The sequence below is a fragment of the Eulemur rufifrons genome, chromosome 25 (genome assembly GCF_041146395.1).
Source record: "Eulemur rufifrons isolate Redbay chromosome 25, OSU_ERuf_1, whole genome shotgun sequence".
Taxonomy (NCBI): domain Eukaryota; kingdom Metazoa; phylum Chordata; class Mammalia; order Primates; family Lemuridae; genus Eulemur; species Eulemur rufifrons.
Genome location: NC_091007.1, coordinates 8,332,577 through 8,352,815, shown reverse-complemented (window position 1 = coordinate 8,352,815; position 20,239 = coordinate 8,332,577). Strand labels below are relative to the sequence as shown.

Sequence of the window (20,239 nt, the reverse complement as noted above, 5' to 3'; positions counted from 1 at the left end):
TTGACATACTAAAAAAAATACATGCTCATACCTGGATAGAGCTCTCACAAGAGAAGACTCCTCCAAGTATCATAAAAACTTTAGTATTCAGTGAACTTTGTAACCACTAACCTCTAAGAAAATGTTAGTCACTAAAATGCCTTTGATATGAAGCTGAAAGGAGGAGAAAGGACAGTTTTATAATGAGAAGGGATCAGACTGGCTACCTCATTTGGGGGACCCAGTGCAAAATGAAAATGGGGGTACCCTTGTTCAAAAAGTGCTAAGCGTTTCAGGATGGAGAGAGCAGTGCATCAGACGAAGCGTGGGGCCCTTTGCACGTGGGGCCCCTGTGCAGCTGTGCAGGTCGAACACCCACGGAGCTGGCCCCGGCAGGGATCCATGTCTAGGTCCCTAGAGATCACACTGGACTCCAGAGGAACGCGACCTCGTAGCCTGTGAAACGGCCTGGGTGCTCCGCTGCACATGCTGGGTGCTTTCTCCAGAACTAACCACATGCAAAATCCGAATCTCAAGCCAGAATGCACAACAGCTTGGTTCCTAACAACTCTGGATGTTAACTCAAAGCAAGGTACAGTTTTAACTGCTGCTTATTGCTACAAAGTTGCCTGTGACAACAGGAAAAATGTCATCTTGCACCACAAATCATGAAAACAACAGAGATTTCCAAACATATCCTAAATAGAAGCGATAAATAACTCTGCACATCATGCTGGAAGATCTTTCTTCACAGAGTGGGTGTTCATATGTTTTAATTTTTCTATTGGGGATCTACTGGTGTTTTCCAATTACTGAAAATACAAAGAAACCACTTGAGGCACACAATAGTGATGAGTTCTTTATTACACACCTTACAAGGACTTTTTAAAATTAACGAGCCCTGGGAAAAAGTTAATGTGATCTAATAAACTTTTGAATAATATTTATACTACATTGTAACAATAAAAGAAAAATACTTATTTTAGTGTGAACAGAGCAATGATAGCAACAATGACAAAAAAAAAAAAAAGCTTAAGTGAGAGAGATCATTGGGCTCTGAGTCAAAGAACAGGTGTCTTGGTCACTCACTTGCCATAAGTGACCAGCTAAACACCAGCTCACACAAAAGTGACGAAGACGAAATACTCCTGCCATTTGAGAAAATAAACTAGACTTTGTCTGAATTTCTGATTATCTGGACTGAATTTTCCATGACCTTCTGCCAACAGATAACTAAGCTATAAATGATGTATATTTTTTTCATTTCCAGAGGATACTACATTTTAGTTGCCAAAACCCTAAGACGAGCACTACAATTTCTTATTTATTTGTTTTGTTTTGTTTGCCAATGGTCTGATTAGAAATCTCAGAGTTCTCTGGATGTTTTAAAAATTATTTTCTTTATTTGCCAGGATAGAAATAGCAACGCAGTAACAAAATGTATTCTTGACCGATAAAATGGGTACTCGGCCCATTCCGTTCTCAGCGCAGAGGTTCCTGACAAAAAGGGAAGCAGGTGGTGGATTCCCAGCGTCCTCACCTGCTGACTGAGCCTGACGTATCTTCCAGCCCCAGCCCCAAGGTCAAGGACAAGGGTGGCAGGTGAAGCTCTGGACACTCAATGCTAACAGCACACGTTCCCTTGCCGGCACCTGTGGACCACACCAGTGGCGGAACTTCCCAGGACACACCTGGAGGAGGCGTGAAGCCTGCTCTGGAGAAGTCTGCCCCACCTGAGTCAGCTGTGAGCTGAGCACAGCCTTCCAGAAGCTTCTTCAGATAGATCTAAGTTCAAATCCCCGCCCTGTGACTTATTCTAATTAGTCATGTGACCCGAGGCCAGTCAGTTCTTCTCACCTGTCAATACTCAATCCACAGTGCTGTGGACGGATTAAATGACCCGCAAGTGGTCAAGTGTCTAGGGAAGTCGCGGGTGGTGGCAGATATTCAAATACCAGTGGCTGTATTATTCTTTATCAAACCACCTCCACACCTTCCCAGGAACACCAGCCCTGGCAACCTCCGCAGAAAACCTGGCACACACAGAAAACGGATGTTGGCAAAAGGGATACTGCGTCTGGCCCAGGTCCCAAGAGCAAGGACAACTTTTACTTCGGAGTCTGTGGGGTCTGGGACATTAAGACAAAGATTTATTCAATTTTGGAGGAAAGAAACATCAGGAGGTACTAACTGTACAAGTCCAGAAATTTCTCATCCCACCTTTAGTTCCACAGACATCACATCTTCTGAAGAAGACTAATGCAAGCCCAGGTACCACCCTCTAGCTCTAGACAAATCGGCACACAGATGAAAAGTCACAGAATTGTTCACGGGCCCAATGTGTGAGCATAAAACAGTGAAAAAAGCCAAATACACACTGCCTCCGTGAATAATCTCAAGACTGCAACAAGCCACGTGTGAAAGGAGGAAACTCCAAAAAGGAAAATAAAAGAATAACAGTGTTCAACAGGACACCCTAGGACACAGGCAGCCGTGGCTACCCAACTAAGAGAAGGGTACAATGAGCCGAATGTCATTCATATTCAGCTTTGGGTCATATTATTGAGGAAGAATCTATTTCAGAGCAAGAGCAGCACTAAGTCCACAACCCGGTGATATTTCTCTTGCTCCTCATCTGCTTTCTCGGAGCACAGCCCCAACCAAGTCCAGAGAAAGTGCTGGTTAGGAACCGGGGCGGGGCCATGTGGGGGGGGGCGGACAAGACAAAGCCCCGCAGATTAGAAACTGCCACAGCTAATGCTCGCAGTGAGTAATCCTCACTTGGAAAACGGGCAACAATTTAGAGAGACAAAAACCAGAGGAAGAAAATATGGGAGTGACGTTCTCAAGAACTTATCAGTAACAAAAACATTTAGAAAAGCAAGCTCCCTAAGCCACCGTGGAGACAATTCCAGTACTGGGGATTTTTTTAAACGGAACCAAACAAACTCTCCACCCATTACTCAGCGTGCTGGGTATTTGGGGAAATCATGTGTAAGATATCACGTGCAAGCAAATGGCCTTTGCTCTCACGGAGCTTTCAGCTGCATCGGACAGAAAAAAACTGTCACAAAAGAAAAACAGAGAACAACTGACCCTCAAGAGGATGTGTCTAAGATTGAAAGAATAAAGGCAGAGAGGCCCGGGGTGGGCTGTACGGGTCTGGGGACACTTGGTGGCTGGGATCAGACCTCAGTTGGCCCTGAAGAATCAGTGGTCAGGCCCTGGAAACAGGAGACGCTACATGAGCAAGGACACCGAGATTGGAAGGGGACCGCATCTGCCATTTGCCACTGAAGCCCCTGTTGGCTCAGCAATGGCCCTACACAAGCGCTCAACAAACATTTGTTAAATGAATATATGACAGCCATCCTGGAAGTGGATTACTTAAGGAGCTCCACCAGAAAAACAATTCAGTTACCATCTCTCACAATTCACCTTCGTCTATTCTGTTAAAAGTTACTTCCACCCACTGTGAACCCCTAAAACACTTCATACCACGTTGACATCACTTACCAATCGCTGCTCTGCACGGTTGGGGTATGGGCACATGTCAAATCTTCTCACAATGGTGGCAACAACAGTATCTATTTATTGAACTGCTGTGAAGATTGAACGCGAAAGTCCATGTAAAATACAGTCACGTGTCACTTAATGATGTGGACGTGTTCTAAGAAATGCATCGTTAGGCAGTTTTGCCATTGTGCAAACAGCATAGCGTGTACTTACACAAACCTAGATGCTGTGGTCTGCTACGCACCTAAGCTATATGGTATAATAGCCTATTGATCCAGGCTACAAAGCTATGCAGCATGTTACCATACTGCAACACAATGGTAAGCATTTGGGTATCTAAATATATAAACATAGAAAGGGTACAGTAAAAATATGGTATAAAAGATAAAAAATGGTACACCTATGTAGGGCACTTACCGTGAATGGAGCTTGCAGGACTGGAAGTTTCTCTGGGTGATACAGTGAGTGCTGAGTGAATACGAAGGCCCAGGCCAGGACATTACTGTACACTGTTGTAAACTGTATAAACACTGGGCACTTAGGCTAAACTACGTTTATTCAAAATATGTTTTTCTTTTATCAATAATAAAACTTTAGCTTATTGTAACATTTTTACTTTACAAACTTCTTATTTTTTTTTAACTTCTTGACTCTTTTATAATAACATTTAGCTTAAAACAGAAACACATTTTAAAGCTGGACAAAAATACTTTCTTTCTTTATATCCTTGGCTTCTGGAATAGCTCCTGAAGGACCTGCCTGAGGTTGTTTTACAGTTAACTTTTTTCTTAAATAAATAGAACGAGTACACTGTAAAATAACAATAACAAGTATAGTCTAGTAAATACATAAACCGGCAACAGTCGTTTATTATCGAGTATTACGTACTGTGCATAATTTGATGTGCTATACTTTTGCACAACTGGTGTGCTTCCACCAGTGACACCACGGACACGCGACTGATGAGTTGCACTACGACATTATGACGGCTACAGTGTCACCAAGCAATAGGAATTTTTCAGCTCAGTTATAATCTTACAGGACCGCCGTCCTATACGCTGTCTGAATATCTCTGACCGAAGCGTTGTCAGCAGCAACATCACTGTACTGTACTTGCCACAGTATGTAGCACCTCGTAAGTGCTGGATACATGTTTGCTATTATTTTTAAAACTATATGTTCCTTTATCTCACTCACAGAAGCCAGTATTCTCTTTGGCACATAGCAGCTCATTAAATACTCCCCAAGGAATGCTAAGTTAGTCCAACTTGTGACTTTTTTTTTTTTTTAATTTTAGAATATTACAAGGGTACAAATGTTTAGGTTATATATACTGCCTTTGCCCCACCTGAGTCAGAGCTACAAGTGTGTCCATCCCCCAGACGGTGCACATCGCACCCATTAGATGTGAACATACCCATCCCCTCCTCCCCCCTCCCACCTGCACGACACCGATGAAAGTTACTACTATATGTGCACCAAGTATTGATCAATTAATACCAATTTGATGGTGAGTGTGGTGCTTGTTTTTCCCCAACTTCTGACTTTTGGAACTTTCTTAGGCAACAGCTCAGCTCACTGTCCCTGAGCCCCCCGTTCCGATGAGGTGCCGCTGTCCTCGGCTTCCACACTGTGCACCTCCAGACTACACCACTGTCACACTGAATTGTAACTACCTGCTCGTCTGTCTGCCCCCAGAAATTCCTTGAGGACAAGAACGCTGTTTTGTTTACCAGCACTTCCTTAGTGCCTGGCATGGAGTATACTCTCAATCTATGATATCTGATACATTTAAAATCAAGAAAACAAAAAACTGTGGAATCAGTCTCTCAATTCTCCACACACATCCTCAGGAGCTCATTTCCCAACACCACGAAGTGAATCACGAGGGATCAAGGAGTGTAGAGACCATGGCTGGGTTGGGCCACCCAGACTGTTTCTTCTCTGGTCACCACCACTACCTTGATGCGGTGTCATGGGGCTTCCTAACACTCACTGTCCACACTCTTATAGATAACACAACAGGAAGAGACTTGGCCAAAGCCCAGAGGCCTGGGTGTGGTAGAGGTTAAACCTGGGACCTCGAGCAGGCCACTTAACCTCAATGCACGCGTGTCACAGCCCACAAAACAAGAGAGCTGGTCCAGGCGACCTGCACTTGAGTTAGAAAGGTTTCACCTTCTCGTTGCAAGAGTAAGTTGATTCTAAAGAGGGGTTGGCTTGAAGGTTTCAGGTATCCCCACTTTGGCAGAAGGCGGGACTGTGCGTGTAACAGTGTTTATTTATGTCACGAAGCAACTGAGAAGCCTGCTTCCTGTGTCTTACCCTAACCAGGCAGCGGCAGCCACACACGGATATGAATATTTTTTATCTCCTTTTTCTCACATGTATAATTAGCTCTCTGGAAGTCGGTGGAGTCGGGTCTCGTCTTGGCGCCAGGATCTGTCCCGCTGCTGACTCTGCGGATGTGTTTAGAAGTGGCCGTGAGGGTGGAGATGGTGACCATGACAACCCAAGCAATGCCACCACCACCACCAGCACCGCTGCCAAGCTAACGCAAAACACTGATATGCTTAAAGTCTGACACCCATAGCGCACAACAAAGACTGCCACCCCTCTGCCCACAGCCAACTCGCAACCCGTCCACACTGGCTCAGTTGGTAAAATACTGAAATACCTTCCACACCAGTTAGTATAGAACCACAGCTCTCCAGCCCCATGGGTCCACCCACAGCACTGACCTCTGGGGTCTCTCCTAAGCTCTCCCCACCCCCTGAAAGGACTGACTGCTTGGGATCCATCCAGCCAACTGTTGATTCTATCACCTTCTTTATACCTTTGCATCTTTTTCAAATTCACTACGAGAATGACATGTTGCTTAATCATTTTTTAAAAGTTTTTCTTAAGGTACCAATCACTTAAACACTGAAAATGAAAATAACATAACAACACCTGAATAGAGCCAGAAGAAATATACTAGGAAACTTTGGGGTTTGCACTGATAGTTTCAGATTCAAGGTCAACTATGACCCAACTTCTAGGGGAAGCCCGCCCAAAAATGATAGCTAAGTTTCAAAAAGTGAGCGTGATACTAACATTGAGGAGAAAGAAATATTTTTAAAGCTATAATCTATGTAACCTGATACTTCCTTCTGTCCGTATTAGGCCTTACTACTAAATACATATCAAGCATCACACATAAGATATCTCACACGGGACTTATAAAAACTCTGTAATGTAAGCAGGTGTAATTCAGGTATAATTATCCCCATTTGACAAAGTAATCAAGACTCAGAGGGAATAAAACCAAAATTCCACAATTCTTAACACATCGAGTGCCACGTGAGTTGTATTTAACTCAGGCTAGTTCTGAGCCCAGGGCCTCATGAAGCAAAACCCTGTAGTTGGTTCCTGAAAATCTTACTTGTTGATGTTCTTATTGTTACAATTAATCTTGACAATTTCATTCTAAAAATATGGATTGCATTGCATATAACTCAGGTACAGAAAACAATAAAAAATAATAAATTAGAAAAGATCCTTTTGCTTTAATAAAACACAGTGGCCTCAGGAAAAAAAACATTTTTTTTTTTTTTTTTTTGTAGCGTGGCAGTCAATGTGTTAGAAGACAGGGCTAAAACTAAAACTCAGATGTCCTAGCCTCTGCTTCCTTCAGTGGTGCATTGGAGCGACCTCCTAGCAGCCCATGAGAGCCTACCTAATTTAGGAATTTTGCAAGTAGGTTGCTAAACCGTGGGGAGTCGAAACCAGCCCAGGTGGGGCTTACCAGCACACAGTGACTCCTGTGGCCTCCTTACCGCCCACACAAGGGAGAGGTTTCGGTCTTTTTCTTTTTTATATCAGTCAATAGTTCCCTATTGCACCGACTCCACTAACCAGCTTCTTAGCAGCCCTGACAGGGGAGCAACAGCACCAAACTGGAATGAAGGGCCTCCTCATTCTCCACCTGCCACTTAGCAACCAGCTCACCTAAGCCACTGAACCTCCCTGACCCTCCGTTTTCTTATCTGTCAAACGAGGGCAATACCTACTGCTCGCTCACAGCTGAGAGTCAGAAGAAATTACAGATGCAAGAATCACTCTGCAAACTGCAAAACACCACGCAGCTATGGAAAACAGTATGGCAGGTCCTCAAAAAATTAAACAGAATTACCACGTGATCCAGCGATTCCACCTCGGGGTAGATACCCAAAAGATTTGAAAGCAGAGTCTCAAAAGAGAGATCTGGGCACCCACTCTCATGGCAGCATTAGTCACAAGAGCCAAGAGGCAGAAGCAAGCAGTGTCCAGTAACAGACGAGAGGATAAACAAGATGTGGTCTATCCATACAATGAATATCATTCAGCCTTAAAGAGGATGTAAATTCTAACACCTGCCACAACATGGAATGAACCTTGAAGGCATTATGTTTAGTGAACTAGGCCAGACACAAAAGGACAAATACTGTCAACCCTCCCTATCTGCACGCTGCAGATCTGTGGATTCCCTCAACCATGGATAGAAATTATTTGGGGAAAAAAAATACATCTGTACTCAACTTGCACAGACTTTTTTTCTCATCATTCTTCCCTAAACAATACAGTGTAACAACTGTTTATACAGCATTTGCATTGTATTAGGCATTGTAAGTGCTCTAGAGATGATTTAAAGAATGTGGGAGGATGCGCGCAGGTTATATGCAAATACGATGCCATTTTATATCAGGGACTTGAGCATCTGTGAATTTCGGTATTGGGGGGCGTCCTGAAACTGATCCCCTGAGAGTACCAAGGGATGACTGTATTGCACGATGGCCTACAGATTTCACTTATATATTGGTCACTTCAGAGACAGAAAGTAGAACGGTGGTTGCTAGGGGCTGGGGGAGGGGAGAATGGGGAGTTCTTGTTTCATGGGGACAGAGGTTCGGTTTAGGATGATGAAAAAGTTCTGGAGATGGACGGTGGTGACAGTTGTACAACACCGTGAATATACTTAATGCCACTGAACTGTACACATAAAAATGGCAAGATGGTACATTTTATGTATTTTTTTGACCACAACTCTTAAAAAAGAAAAAACACACTCAAACAGGAGATCTTGTTCTTATAATATAACCCTGTTGTCAAAGGAGCTGACAAAGCCATTAAAAGCCAACACTGTTTTATTTTTACCATTACTGGGACCACAAACTCCTTTTTTACTGACCATGCTAACACAGGCAAAAAGAATCCAAATAGTATATAATTCTTGTACCCATTATTGCCAAATACAGGCTGCCTGCAACTGAAACACAGGGTCTGTTCCAAAAGTCCATTTAAAGTATTTTATTGTTGTTGTTATTTGAGGCATATTTTCTTACAGAAGTGAAATTTTTCATGGTAATCAGGATCCTAATCATGGAGTCCATGACATGGCTGAGTTATGATGGTGTTAACAGTCTGGCCTGGCCCTGAAGTCCTTCTCACCTCACTCCGCCCTCAACTCCCCTGTCGAGACCCATTTGAGCTTCCCCAAAGTTCCAAGACCAGAATTACCTCTTCTCCCCTCTGTCTCCCATCCAAATGTCAATTAAGTGTTAGAGAAAAAGTATTTTCCTTAAAATCACTTACACAGTAAATGACAGGCAGTCTCTCAACCTATATCAAGGTATTGACAGCTTCCCAAGTTTTAAGGCAAATTTCAAACAGTCATTATTTTTCAAGGTTAAGGAAGTATCAGCCCATATGTGGGAAGACATTTGGGGGCAGGGGACACTGGCCTGACAGTCACTCTGCAAGACCTCCTGGTTTTGTACAGCTTCTCTTCTTTCCAGCCACAAATTTTTTAAAGCTACAAAGCTTTGGGGTTTTTTTTCCTTTTTCTTTTCATGACACTTTGGGCCTTGGTGGGAGGGGACAGAGTTGTGCAGGGAGGCAGGCAAGACCGTCACTTGAAAATCAGGGACTGTCTGCGGTTTTATTTAATACGATATCTTTAGGATTCCATTTACAGCACCAAATCCAATTTATAAAAGCAATTCCAGTGATCCGTGTTGTGGTCATGAAAGACAGAGAAAGGTCCTCTCAACAAGCAGAAATATTGACCACTTTCCATTTGAGGGACTTTTTCTTTCCCTGCTTACCCTGTTATAGAGGTATCAATAAATCATGACTGCAAATACTGTTTGGCCACCAAAAGGGCTAAAACAGACAGATCAAGATGAAAAATAATGCCCAATTTGGAAGTCAGCTCCTCAAGTGCTATCCTCCCATCCTGTGACCTGGGGAATTAAAAGCTTTTGAGACCGTCTCCAACCTCCCATCCAAAAGTCCCCCACCATAAGGATATTCTAAATAAATTGTTACATATGCTTCTGTGGTACATACATATGCATGCTGCCATTTTTAAATACTCTAACGTTAAAATTAATTCAGTGCATAGAGGTTTTAAACTACAAAACTCCATGACGGTAAGACATTGTAAGTAAGTTACTTGAGTCATCAAATCAAAACACTATTTCCAATAAGAAACAGAGCAGAAACACCCAAGCAATCCTCCAGCATGTTGAGGCTGAAGGAAAGACACAGCTGTTAGAAGAGGCTCTTGCCGGAACTGACATAGAGAGGGACAGATTTTTAAAAATCGGCTCAGCGTGCAGGAAAGGTGCTAAGCCTGTGATATATGGCAAACTAGGTCACTCCAGCACGGGAGCCGGCCCAGAGGAGGTTCCAGGCTGAATCTCTTGCTTAATGCTAGCATTATATGAACTAATCACCTCCCGGTGGGAGCAAATGTTGAATGGCTGAATGTACCTTCCAAATCTGTGCAAATGGCCTCTGTGGAACAGGGACCAATGACAGAGGGCTGGCATTTACTGAGCACTTACCCATGTGTCATGCTCTGTTCTAAGTGGTTCTCGTGCACCCTCATTTAATCTCCACCACAATCCTCATTTTAGGTCCTAGAGTTATCCTGTTTTACAGATGAGGACATGAGGTTAAGAACAGTGAAATAATTTGCCCAAAGCTATATAGCTGGGAAGTAGCCAGCCCAGGATTTGAACTCGTATCTACCGAGCCTACCTTCTTAGCTATTCCCTGTACTGGGAAAAACAATCAGCAATTGTTCTTCCCTCACAGACTGAAGAATTGTTTATGGTCTCTTAAATCAATTTTTCGGGAGGTTAAATATGCACCATCCTGCCCACTTGCAACAAGAGCTTCTAAAAATCAATTTCCAACAGATACTGACGTATTCTTTTCCATTGGCTCCAACCCTGAATATCCAAGGGCGGTCCCCACAGCTGCTGAAGGCAACTACAGCCTGATGACAGTAACTATATATTCAATCCCAATTAATGTGTCAGGCACCTCATATACGCCATTGAATCCTAACGACAATTCCACAAGCCAGCAACTTTTCTATCTCCCCCTTAACTCAGAAAGCTTAAGGAATCTATCCAGGGACATACAGCTATGAGTGGCTTACGCCGGAACTACCTTCCTATCATGTGTGATTGTTCCCCTACCCAGTCTCGGTCAATATGCCCTCTTAAAGTCGTAGCCTCAAGATTTGGTGTGTTAACCAAGAGGCAGAAGAATCCCTCCAATTTTTGAGTCCTGCTGAAATACTAGGAAAACAGCACAAGACGCACAGCTCATAGTTGAAGACACGGGATGAACTTGGTCTGTCATGGAAGGAACTTGGCCTATTCGGTCTATTTGAAGGTTACCCTTGGTCTAACTGGAGCCTGAATAATCAATGCATTGCATAATAAACCTAAAAAAAAAAAATCAAGTGAGATCTAATAAAAAACTAACCCAAAGAAAAGTCTCAGGGCATGACCAACACGGACTGGGAAGAGCCTGTTGGCATCTTTCCCGGAGTCTACACGTCCTCCTGGACCACATATGCATTGAACTGGCCATCTGCGATCAAAACAGCAGCTGGGGTCAGGTGACTCAGGCCCCAGGCTTTGTGGTGGCCACTTAGAAGCAGGTCCTTCATTAATTAAAGAAACGTCTCCCCAGTGGGCTTTGGGCTCCCTGAGGATTCGTGTGAAAGCTGAGATGCTATAAGGAAGGGAGGCGTGAGGTCCAGGGACTGCCACCCTCTCCGGCAGGTTGACCAGTAATGTGACAATTCCCTGCTGGACCTGAGCCTAAGCCCTCCCAGAGGAGAGAGGAGGAGAAGCAGAGGAGAGATATTGCAGGGGATTTAAGGAGATTTATTTGGGGAAAGGAAAGATTAAAGGGATTTATGGAGACCCAGCCAAAGAAAAACTCAACAAGTTAACCCCTGAGATCCTCCCGAGAGCACTCAAGTGTCCACCTGGCACCAGCCCAGCCTAATCACTGCCCAATCAGCTGCCAAGTTTGAACCAGAAACGTGTACTTGAGACATCATTAGCTTCTCTGGGAACAAGCTCTGGCCGAAAGCCCCATTTCCCTGGTCCCTATCTACTAATCAATAAGGACACAGGAATTTATCTTTTTTCAATTAAGAAAAACTTCTGCCTTTTTTTCTCCAAATATAAAACAGCCTATTGAAGAACGGGGTAGCAAGAGTTCTAATGTTTATCCTGTCTCACCGAATGTTCTTTGAGCTCTAAATTCCCAAGTCAAGTGGGAGAGTGATAGGTTATAGACTCGCCCGTCAAAGTGATCTAGGTCTTTCTACTGATAATTCTATCAGTAGAATGATAGAGGCACAAATGAGCATTTTCACAGAAAGTTAAACAGTTCTTGCAGCTAAAATTTCCAGCCTGTCACAGACTTTTCCACTTGTGACAGAAGAGGAGGTCCCTCAAAGTCCTTTCCAGAACTTCGCCTTAAAAATGTAGGATTCCCTCACCAGGGGAGTCCGGAAGCCAAGGGTGTGTGCTTGCCCCATAGACTATTTGCAGAGCTTCCCAGGGCATGGGCAGCCCCAGTGCACCGACAGAGCAGGTGCTCAGAAAATCCGTGGAGAAACCAAACCAAACCACCAAATGTCCTATTCTTCCAGCCCCAAATCCTTGGAGAATCTCACACCCCACATCCAATCCACCAGCGATTCCTACTGGCTCTACCTTCAAAGCGTAGCCTGAATCTAACCACTGTTCGTCACCGCCAGAGCTACTTCCCAATTCTACAGCCCCATAGCCCTCCCTAGGGACTGCAGCAGGCTCCTGTGGTCACGCTTCTGCCCTCAAGCCTGATGTCTGTTCTCAGCATCAGTTCTCCAGGGATCATGAAAACACAAGTCAGAACAAGTTACTCCTCTACTCAAAACCCTCCACCAACGTTCCCCCTTTTTCTTAACAGCAAGAGCCAAAGACTTTACCGCAGCCTGCAAGACCCTGGTCAACTCTGCACCCCAACCCCTGGACCCTGACCTCCCCCCATGCCTCTGCTACCTCAGCTCCCAGTCTCTGCCCCCTGGAACATGCAGTTCCAGCCACACCGGCCTCCTGCAAGTTGCTGGGCCTCACAAATGCCCGGCAGGCTTCCCTCTCACTGTGTCCTCTGACTGGAACATTGTACGTTCAGAGAGCCCCACGGCTCATCTCTATTCAAATACGAGCTTCTCAGAGTAGGCCCTGCCATCGCCCCACCCCAACAAACCCCCACTCCCCACTTTCTGTCTCTCCCCAGCGTGCATGTTCTAGAACACACTCTCCATCTTGCTTCTTCGTCTGCCGTGTTTGCTGCAGCTCCAGGAGAGCAGGCGCTCTTGTCTGTCTGTTCGCTGCCATGTTCCTGGTGCCTACAACACAGCAGGTGTTCGACAGATATTTTTAAATGCATGAGAGGCTGAATTTATATCATGCCTCAAAACAAGAGGACTGAGGAATCCAAACTCCTCACAAAGATTGCAGCCGGGATACCCTTGGGTAGAAATCTAGGGGCTTCCCACCTCTATTTTTCTCTCAGTAATATTCGTCTCCAGTGCTTCTCACAGACTCTACAATGCTGAGTAACCCCAGAAAAACTACTATGAAATCAGCCAGCCAAATATACATGCCACCTCAAGTGGCTTTGCCTTTCCTCCCACACACACGCACACACACACACACGTGTGCGCACACACAAAACCCAAAAAGAAAAAGTTGAGTCTGTTTTCCATCTAGGCTTTCAGAAAAATCAATCATCTATGTCCTCAACAGGTGTATTTATTGAGCAATTTCAGAATAAGTAACGTAAGTATGAGTGAGATGAGTGGGGAAAGACAGTACTTCCAAAAGAAGCACCCAGCAGGCACTCATGGAATAAAAAAAAAAAAAAGAAAGAAAGAAAGAAAAAAAAAAAAAGACCCACTGCAATTGACATTAAGTGAGATCAGGCTGCCGGTCCTGAGCTGTTTCCACTTTGCAACTAGCATAGAGATAAAAATGTCCCTCGAAACAGAAATGAGCTGCACAGAGCCACACGAGAAAAGCCCCCAAGGAACAAAAGCAAAAACCCTCCTTCCACAAGGGAGCCACAAAACCTTTGGGTTACAAGGGCACTTGGGAATCATCTAGTCTTCCCTGTCCACCTCCGTCCCCTTGATTTTTAGAGATGAGGAAGCTGAGACACGGAGAAAGCAACGTGGGCGAGTGGTCAAGCAACCCACAGGCCACACGGCTCCTTTTGTGGCGGAGCCAGACCTGGGACCCAGGCTCAAGTCTTCCATGATGCCCGGTCCAGCAAGCTACAGACAGGAATGACTTCAACTTCAAATGTTCAGTCTATATAAAAAAAACACGTATTCATCCCCTGCGGAGATGAAGACATGTTTTCTAGGACATGCCGTTTTCTGTACTCCAGGGGAAGGGAGGCAGGTTGGGATGGCAGAGCCGTCCTGTGCTGTGCCAAGTGCTATTCGCATGCATTTCACAGCCTGGCAATTGTAGACGTGACTTCCCTGAGGCTGGGGTACGACACCGCACTGACGCTTTCTCCCCACCCATATACTTCTCCAAATGGTAAATCTTAGGGTTGTTTTTTTTTTTTTTGCTTCAGAAGTCACTGAAAGATCACTACAGCAGGGATGGCCTGAAAAGCCTCAGCAAAGATGCCAACAGAAATGTTTACCACTCCTAATTTGCTGTTACACAATATTTATTTGCTCTCACAGTGTGCCAAGGATCTGCAAACATGTTGTTGATTAATAAACAGTAATTAAGTCTCACCACCTTACTCAGAGATATGGTTAGGTTCTGGGATTCCCTTGTACAGGAGACTAAATTGAAGCCTACAGTCGGAAAGGTTTCCTCCTAAGGCCTGACTCAGAGGTGCATGACACGGCTCCAGCCAAACCTCAAAGCCGGGTCCTTTCCCTTGTGCTGTCTTCTGCTTCCTCAATCCCATTTTCCACTCCCAGCCTCCAGCAAGGCCCCTCAAACCACACAGACTCAGCAACCTGACCCCATAGCTTCCAATGGTAAATGTTGTGCCGTACGAGGAAAGACACCTGGATAAGACAGCCAAATGTCAGATCACAACGCCTGGCAAAGTGAGTTCTGCTGGGGCCTTTGTAATGCTTTATTTTTTTTTCCCTCTTTCCTGTCTTCGGGGATAACCAGGCTTTATTTTTAAAAGCATTTTAACACTGTAAGTTGACAGCCTTGCTTCTTACAGGGCTTTCCTGCTTTAGGGCCTAAAAGACAGATGGTGAAGGTGTGACAAACAAAACGATTGGAACTGCAGAGTGCTTTGGAAATGAACTTGAAGGGGAATTGCTGATGCCTTTGACTTATGCTAGATTTCGTTACAAACAAGAGAAGAGCCCAGACTCGAAACCCACCCCAAGGGACCAGAGGTGACCTCCATATTAAGATGCAGGCCACAGTTGCAGGACTTGGCCCAGGGTAAAGCAGATATCCTGAACTTGAGACCCCTTCTAGAAAGTCCAAGGAGACAAAATCATGACAATCCAAAAGCTCTGAAATGTTCACATATTTGATAACAGATTATCTCATAATTATGTTTTCTTTACAATAATATTAAAATTAGCCTTCCAAATACTAAAGTTAAGTCCAATTATTATTAAGCATCTGCCATTACAAAATCTACAGTGTGTGGACCCCAGGTAAATAATCAAGAGTTGTTCTGCTCACCTTTGAATATCAGCTCCACCACTTAATAGCTAGCTACCATTTGGCAGGTCACTTAATCTCTCTGTTGCCTGAGTTTTCTTATCTACAAATCAGGGATAATAGTAAATATCTACCTCATAAGGTTACCCTAAGATTTAAGTGAGTTAATACACATAAGGCAGGTGAAATAATGCCTGGTCCTTTGTATACATTTCAGAATACCACCTATAATTAGCATGACTACTATGTCATTGAGTAGAAAACATCTTGACCATTTCATTGTTTGTCTTTCACTCCTCTAGGTCCCCTGCCAGCACTACAGTGGGAAGTTGCTTTGCAAAGAATTCTTTCCAAGGCAGAAGGCGATGCTCTGGGACCCTAAGAGAGACCTATACCCAAAGCTCCCAGAGAACGTGGCCGGAGTCCAAGAGGCTGTTCTGCCAGAGCTCTACTCCCACACCAGAAGGCAAATGCCCATCCTCCCCCAGGCAGAGGCCACCCGCAGTCACCCCCAAACGTCGTGCTATGGTAGGAGCCACTCAGTGGAGCCACAGCTCACCAGCCTTGGCAGGGCAGCCACTGCAGAGGTGCAGCTGCAGGGCCGCCCTGTGGAGCAGGAGTCGGTTGGGGAACACTGCATCAGCCCACCCACAGGCAGAGGGACCAGTGCAAGCGGCTCAGGTGGTAATAAGCCAGGCAAAGGAACACACACACACACACACACACACACACTGGGACGCCACCTTCAGCCCCCTCATCCACAGCCACAAAGCCAGTCCCTAGATGACAAGCCAAGGGTGTGCTTTCTTGTATCTTAGTAACTTGAGCATCTCAGAGTCACAACTCCAAACCCAAATACACCTCACCCGCAATTTTTTTGAAGTTTTGACCAAAACTAACCCCTTAACTGGCTGCGCTGAGAGGCAGCCCCAAACCCATTAAAAAGCTAAAGCCCTTTTGTGTTATCATTCCAACAAAGGCAGCAAATCAGTACCCTCCCTGGAAGGCAGCCCCGATAGTGGGGGGACCCTATTCCAGTCCTCAACACGTGCTTTCCTGGGAACCAGAAGCATGACTGGGAATGCCACCTCCACAACTTCTCTCCGGGGCACCCACTGCAGATCCATGGGTGGGGGTGAGGGGAAATGACAACAACAGCAGGGGACCCTGGGCAGGGGCAGAAGGCAATCCGGGTTTGAAAATGTGCTTCTGGAAAAACAAATCAACCACAAAAACAAACAGAACAAAAGGAAGGAAAGAAGGAAGAACACCCAACAACACACCGACCTTCTTCCCAGCCTTATCAACACCTCCTTGAAGCCCTGCAAAACGTCCATTTCATACAGCACGTGTGCGTGTGATTTTATGTACACTGACAAGACATTGATCCACAACAGATAGTGATCACAGAGGGAAGAAAATAACTTGAACTTCAGACTCATCCAGCAGCCCGTGGTTCTCTTTCACTATCAACCTCCCTACCTCTGCCGAGGCGCTCCAAAACAAAAACAAAACCCAACTCGTGGGCAGAAAGGGAACAGCAGCTGAGCTGAGCAGCACATGCTTGGAGCATTCTGTGCCATCGACTTCTGATTATTTCTGCTTTGCCTGAGACGCAGCCATCAGCATCGGACCAAATGCAGTCCTGGAGAGCACCGCCTGTACGGCGACAGTCGCAGACCCTCCCACGGAGGCACGCACCCCAGCGCGTGCGGCTGAGCCTGGGTGAAATGTACAGACCCTCAGGTGAGGCTCTGCCCACATGTGACCGTGAACACTGCGAAATTCTCCCCTTCCGTGATCGCACGGCCATCCAAAGTCTTGCCCACACCTCGTACGTGCGGATGTCAATTTCGCTGTGAACACATGATGTAAGGACAGAAATGGGAATGAGTGGAGGCTCATTTTCTCGTGACCGCGTCTCGGCGACACAGTGCGCCCGTGCACACTGTGAGTAAACGCGCACGGCCAGTAAACAGCAGTAGCCACCATGCTCAGCCCACGGTCACGCGTGGGGAGAGCGCGGCGGAGAGGGCGGCGGTGACAGGGGAAGTGGGAAGTCGCCCGCCCGCGTGGGCTGGTCTCCGAAAGCGCAGAGCCGCCCCCTCCCCCGCCCGGGAGCGGAGCCCACGGGGAGGGGGGGCGCAGACCCACGCGTGGGGCGTGCGGGGGGCTCCGCAGAGCCGAGAACTGGACAATGAGGGCGCGGCGATCGGCCAGGCTCCTGCCGCGGTGGCGGCCACGCTGGTGGCAGCAGGAGCCGCCCGGGCTATCCCCGCCGCGCCACCTCCACCCCCTTCTCCCGGGTCCCCACTTACGTTCCGAGGGTCTCCTTGAACTCGAAGATCTTCTTGATGTCTTCAGCCTGCTTTTTCCAGGAGGAGCTGCTCTCGCCGTTCTCCCGGGCCATGGCCGACGAGCGCCGGGGCGGCCGGGGGCGCGCTGGGGAGGGGGCGCCGGGGGCGCGGCGCGGGCGCGGGGCTGCGGGGCTGCGGCAGCTTCCTCCTCTGCAGTTTCCTCTTTCGCTCTCGCCGCCGCGGTCCCTCCCTGGCTCTTATTTCTGCTCGTCTCGGGCACAGACTTCCTGCTGCCGCTGCTCGCCGGCTCCTTTGCCGCCGCCTGCCAGCCTCACTTTCTGCTACTTTCTTGCCTCCCTCCTGCTCCCTCCCGCCGCCCGCCCCGCTCCCCCCTCCCCCTCTCCCTCCTCCCCCTCCTCCTCCTCCTCCTCCCGCGGGCTCCCCGCCCTCCCCGCGCCCGGCCGCTCCCCGCCTCCCGCCGCCCGCGCGGCCGCCTTCGGGGATGTCCTGCTCCCCTCCCCGGAGCGCCGAGCCCTGGCTGCTCCCCGGCCGCAGCGCTCCCTGGGCCGCGGCGAGAGCGCCTGCGGGAACCCGGGCAGGTGCGGGCGCCGGGCGCGCGCGGGAGCGCCCCAGCCCCCTGGGAGCTTTATTGTGAAGTCAAGTCCAGGGGCGCCCGGGCTTCCCCTCTCGGGCGGGAGGGGGCGCGCTGCGTGGCTCCGGGGTGCGCCCGCGGGGTGGCGGTGCGCGGCGGCCGGATGCGGGGCGCCAGGGGCGGGGCGCCTTCCCTCGCCGGAGCCGGTGGCCCGAGCGGCCGGGAGCGGGGCCGGGGGCGGGCGGGGGCCGGTTGTCATGGCGACGGGCGGCGGCTGCCCGGCTGGAGGCGGCGGGCGCGGGCTGGGGCGGCGGGAGCTAATTCGCATTGCGCCAAATCGGCCTGGCGTCAATTGCGGGACGGCCGGGCGGGGAGGGGGGCCTGGGAGCCTCCGGGCGGGCACGCGCGGGACGCTCCAGCGGCTGCTCGGTGGTCCCTTCGCGAGCAAAAGTCCCGCGGGCATTCGGCGGCCGCGCGGCGGGGGGCTACGGGGCTATGCGGGGCTGCGCGGGCTGCCCCGGCCCCGGGCTGGAGCGGACAGCGGTCCTGGCCGGCCTCGCTGGCCCTGATTACGCGCGGCCCCTCCTGGCTTCTCCCGGACACTTGGTGGGAAGTGGACGTCTGCCCCCGGCCCCCTCGCAGGAGGGCGCCCTCCTCGGCCCCACCGGCAGCTGGCGTAGTAGGGTACCCCGGTGGCGGGCAGGTGCAGGCAGGTCCTTCCCTACAGCCTGGAGAGACTAACCTAAAGCTTCCCTCTGGCCTCCCATCTCGGAGGAGGTGTTTCGGCCTGCCCACCCCGCTCCCGGTGTCCACCTGTCCGCGGGCGGCCCATGTGCTGGTTCCCTGGTCCCCAACCCGCAGGGACAACCTCTTGATCGGAAAATTTTAATGTTAGTATCGAGACTTCCCCTCCCTTAGGGCTCCTGGGCTGAGTTTGGTAAATAGCCCTGTCTCTTGATTGGGGACACCTGTCCCATTTTCCCAGGCCTGTTCCAATTTCACTATAAAAGCAAAAAAAAAAAAAAAAAAAATCTGCTCCCTGAAAAGGAAACTTCATCCAGCAGCACCTTCTGCCTGGTTCTGACTAGCTGGATGCAGACCGTCTGCTCTCCCTCCTCCCCCGACCCCAAGGAGCTCAGCGGACACTGTGGCCTCCCCATCCCTGGCACCTCCAGGCTGGTTTCCATCTTTCAAAGACTGTTGGCTTAAGGGTCCCCAAGCAGAGAAGAGCAAATGGGGGGTGACTCGCTGGTTAGGAACACAGACCAAACCACAAACCCAATTTCCAAAAGGGATACGTGAGAAGAATTACTAAGGAACCTCTCCCAAAGTTGGAGCACATCACCAAAGTCCAGGACAAACAGCTTCCCTTTCAATAAGAAATATATTTGAAGAACTATCATATCTTTTATTGGTGCCAAAGTTTAGGTAATTGGAACAGAGGGAAGCAGAGCATGAGTCAACTAAGATCCCAGCTGACGCTTTCGCATGCACACGGCAGCATCTTGTCCTTTTTTTCTCTTCCCTTCCTCTCACTCTATTTCCTTCTCCTCCTTTCTTATCCTTTTCTTTCCTCACTATTTTGCCCTTGCTCCCCTTGCTTCAGGAACAGCCTCCAGAGCCCATGGAAATAATTCTCAGTCTCAGCTTTTGACCAGACAGCTAAAATGCTGATATTCTCTCTGTCCCTCTGTCTCTCCTCTGTCCTTCTCTCCCTCTCAGGAGGAGGCAATTTTACAAGAACAGTAAAGGTGAAGTTCTGCATGGCTCTGTGGCCATGACTTTGACCCCTGGGCTATAAGCTCCTAGAG

The 20,239-nt window shown here is 48.0% G+C and overlaps 1 protein-coding gene across 3 annotated transcripts in view; it reads right to left on the bottom strand.

Annotated features, from left to right (window-relative positions):
- Positions 1–18,135, bottom strand: part of CAMK1D (calcium/calmodulin dependent protein kinase ID) — a 294,987-nt gene extending 276,852 nt beyond the window's left edge. For all 3 annotated transcript variants that reach the window (XM_069458689.1, XM_069458691.1, XM_069458692.1), the window contains exon 1: positions 17,858–18,135. In XM_069458689.1, the coding sequence (XP_069314790.1) occupies positions 17,858–17,949 (92 nt within the window). In that variant the 5' untranslated portion in view covers positions 17,950–18,135. The remainder of the gene's footprint in view (positions 1–17,857) is intronic.
- Positions 18,136–20,239: the final 2,104 nt, after the last annotated feature.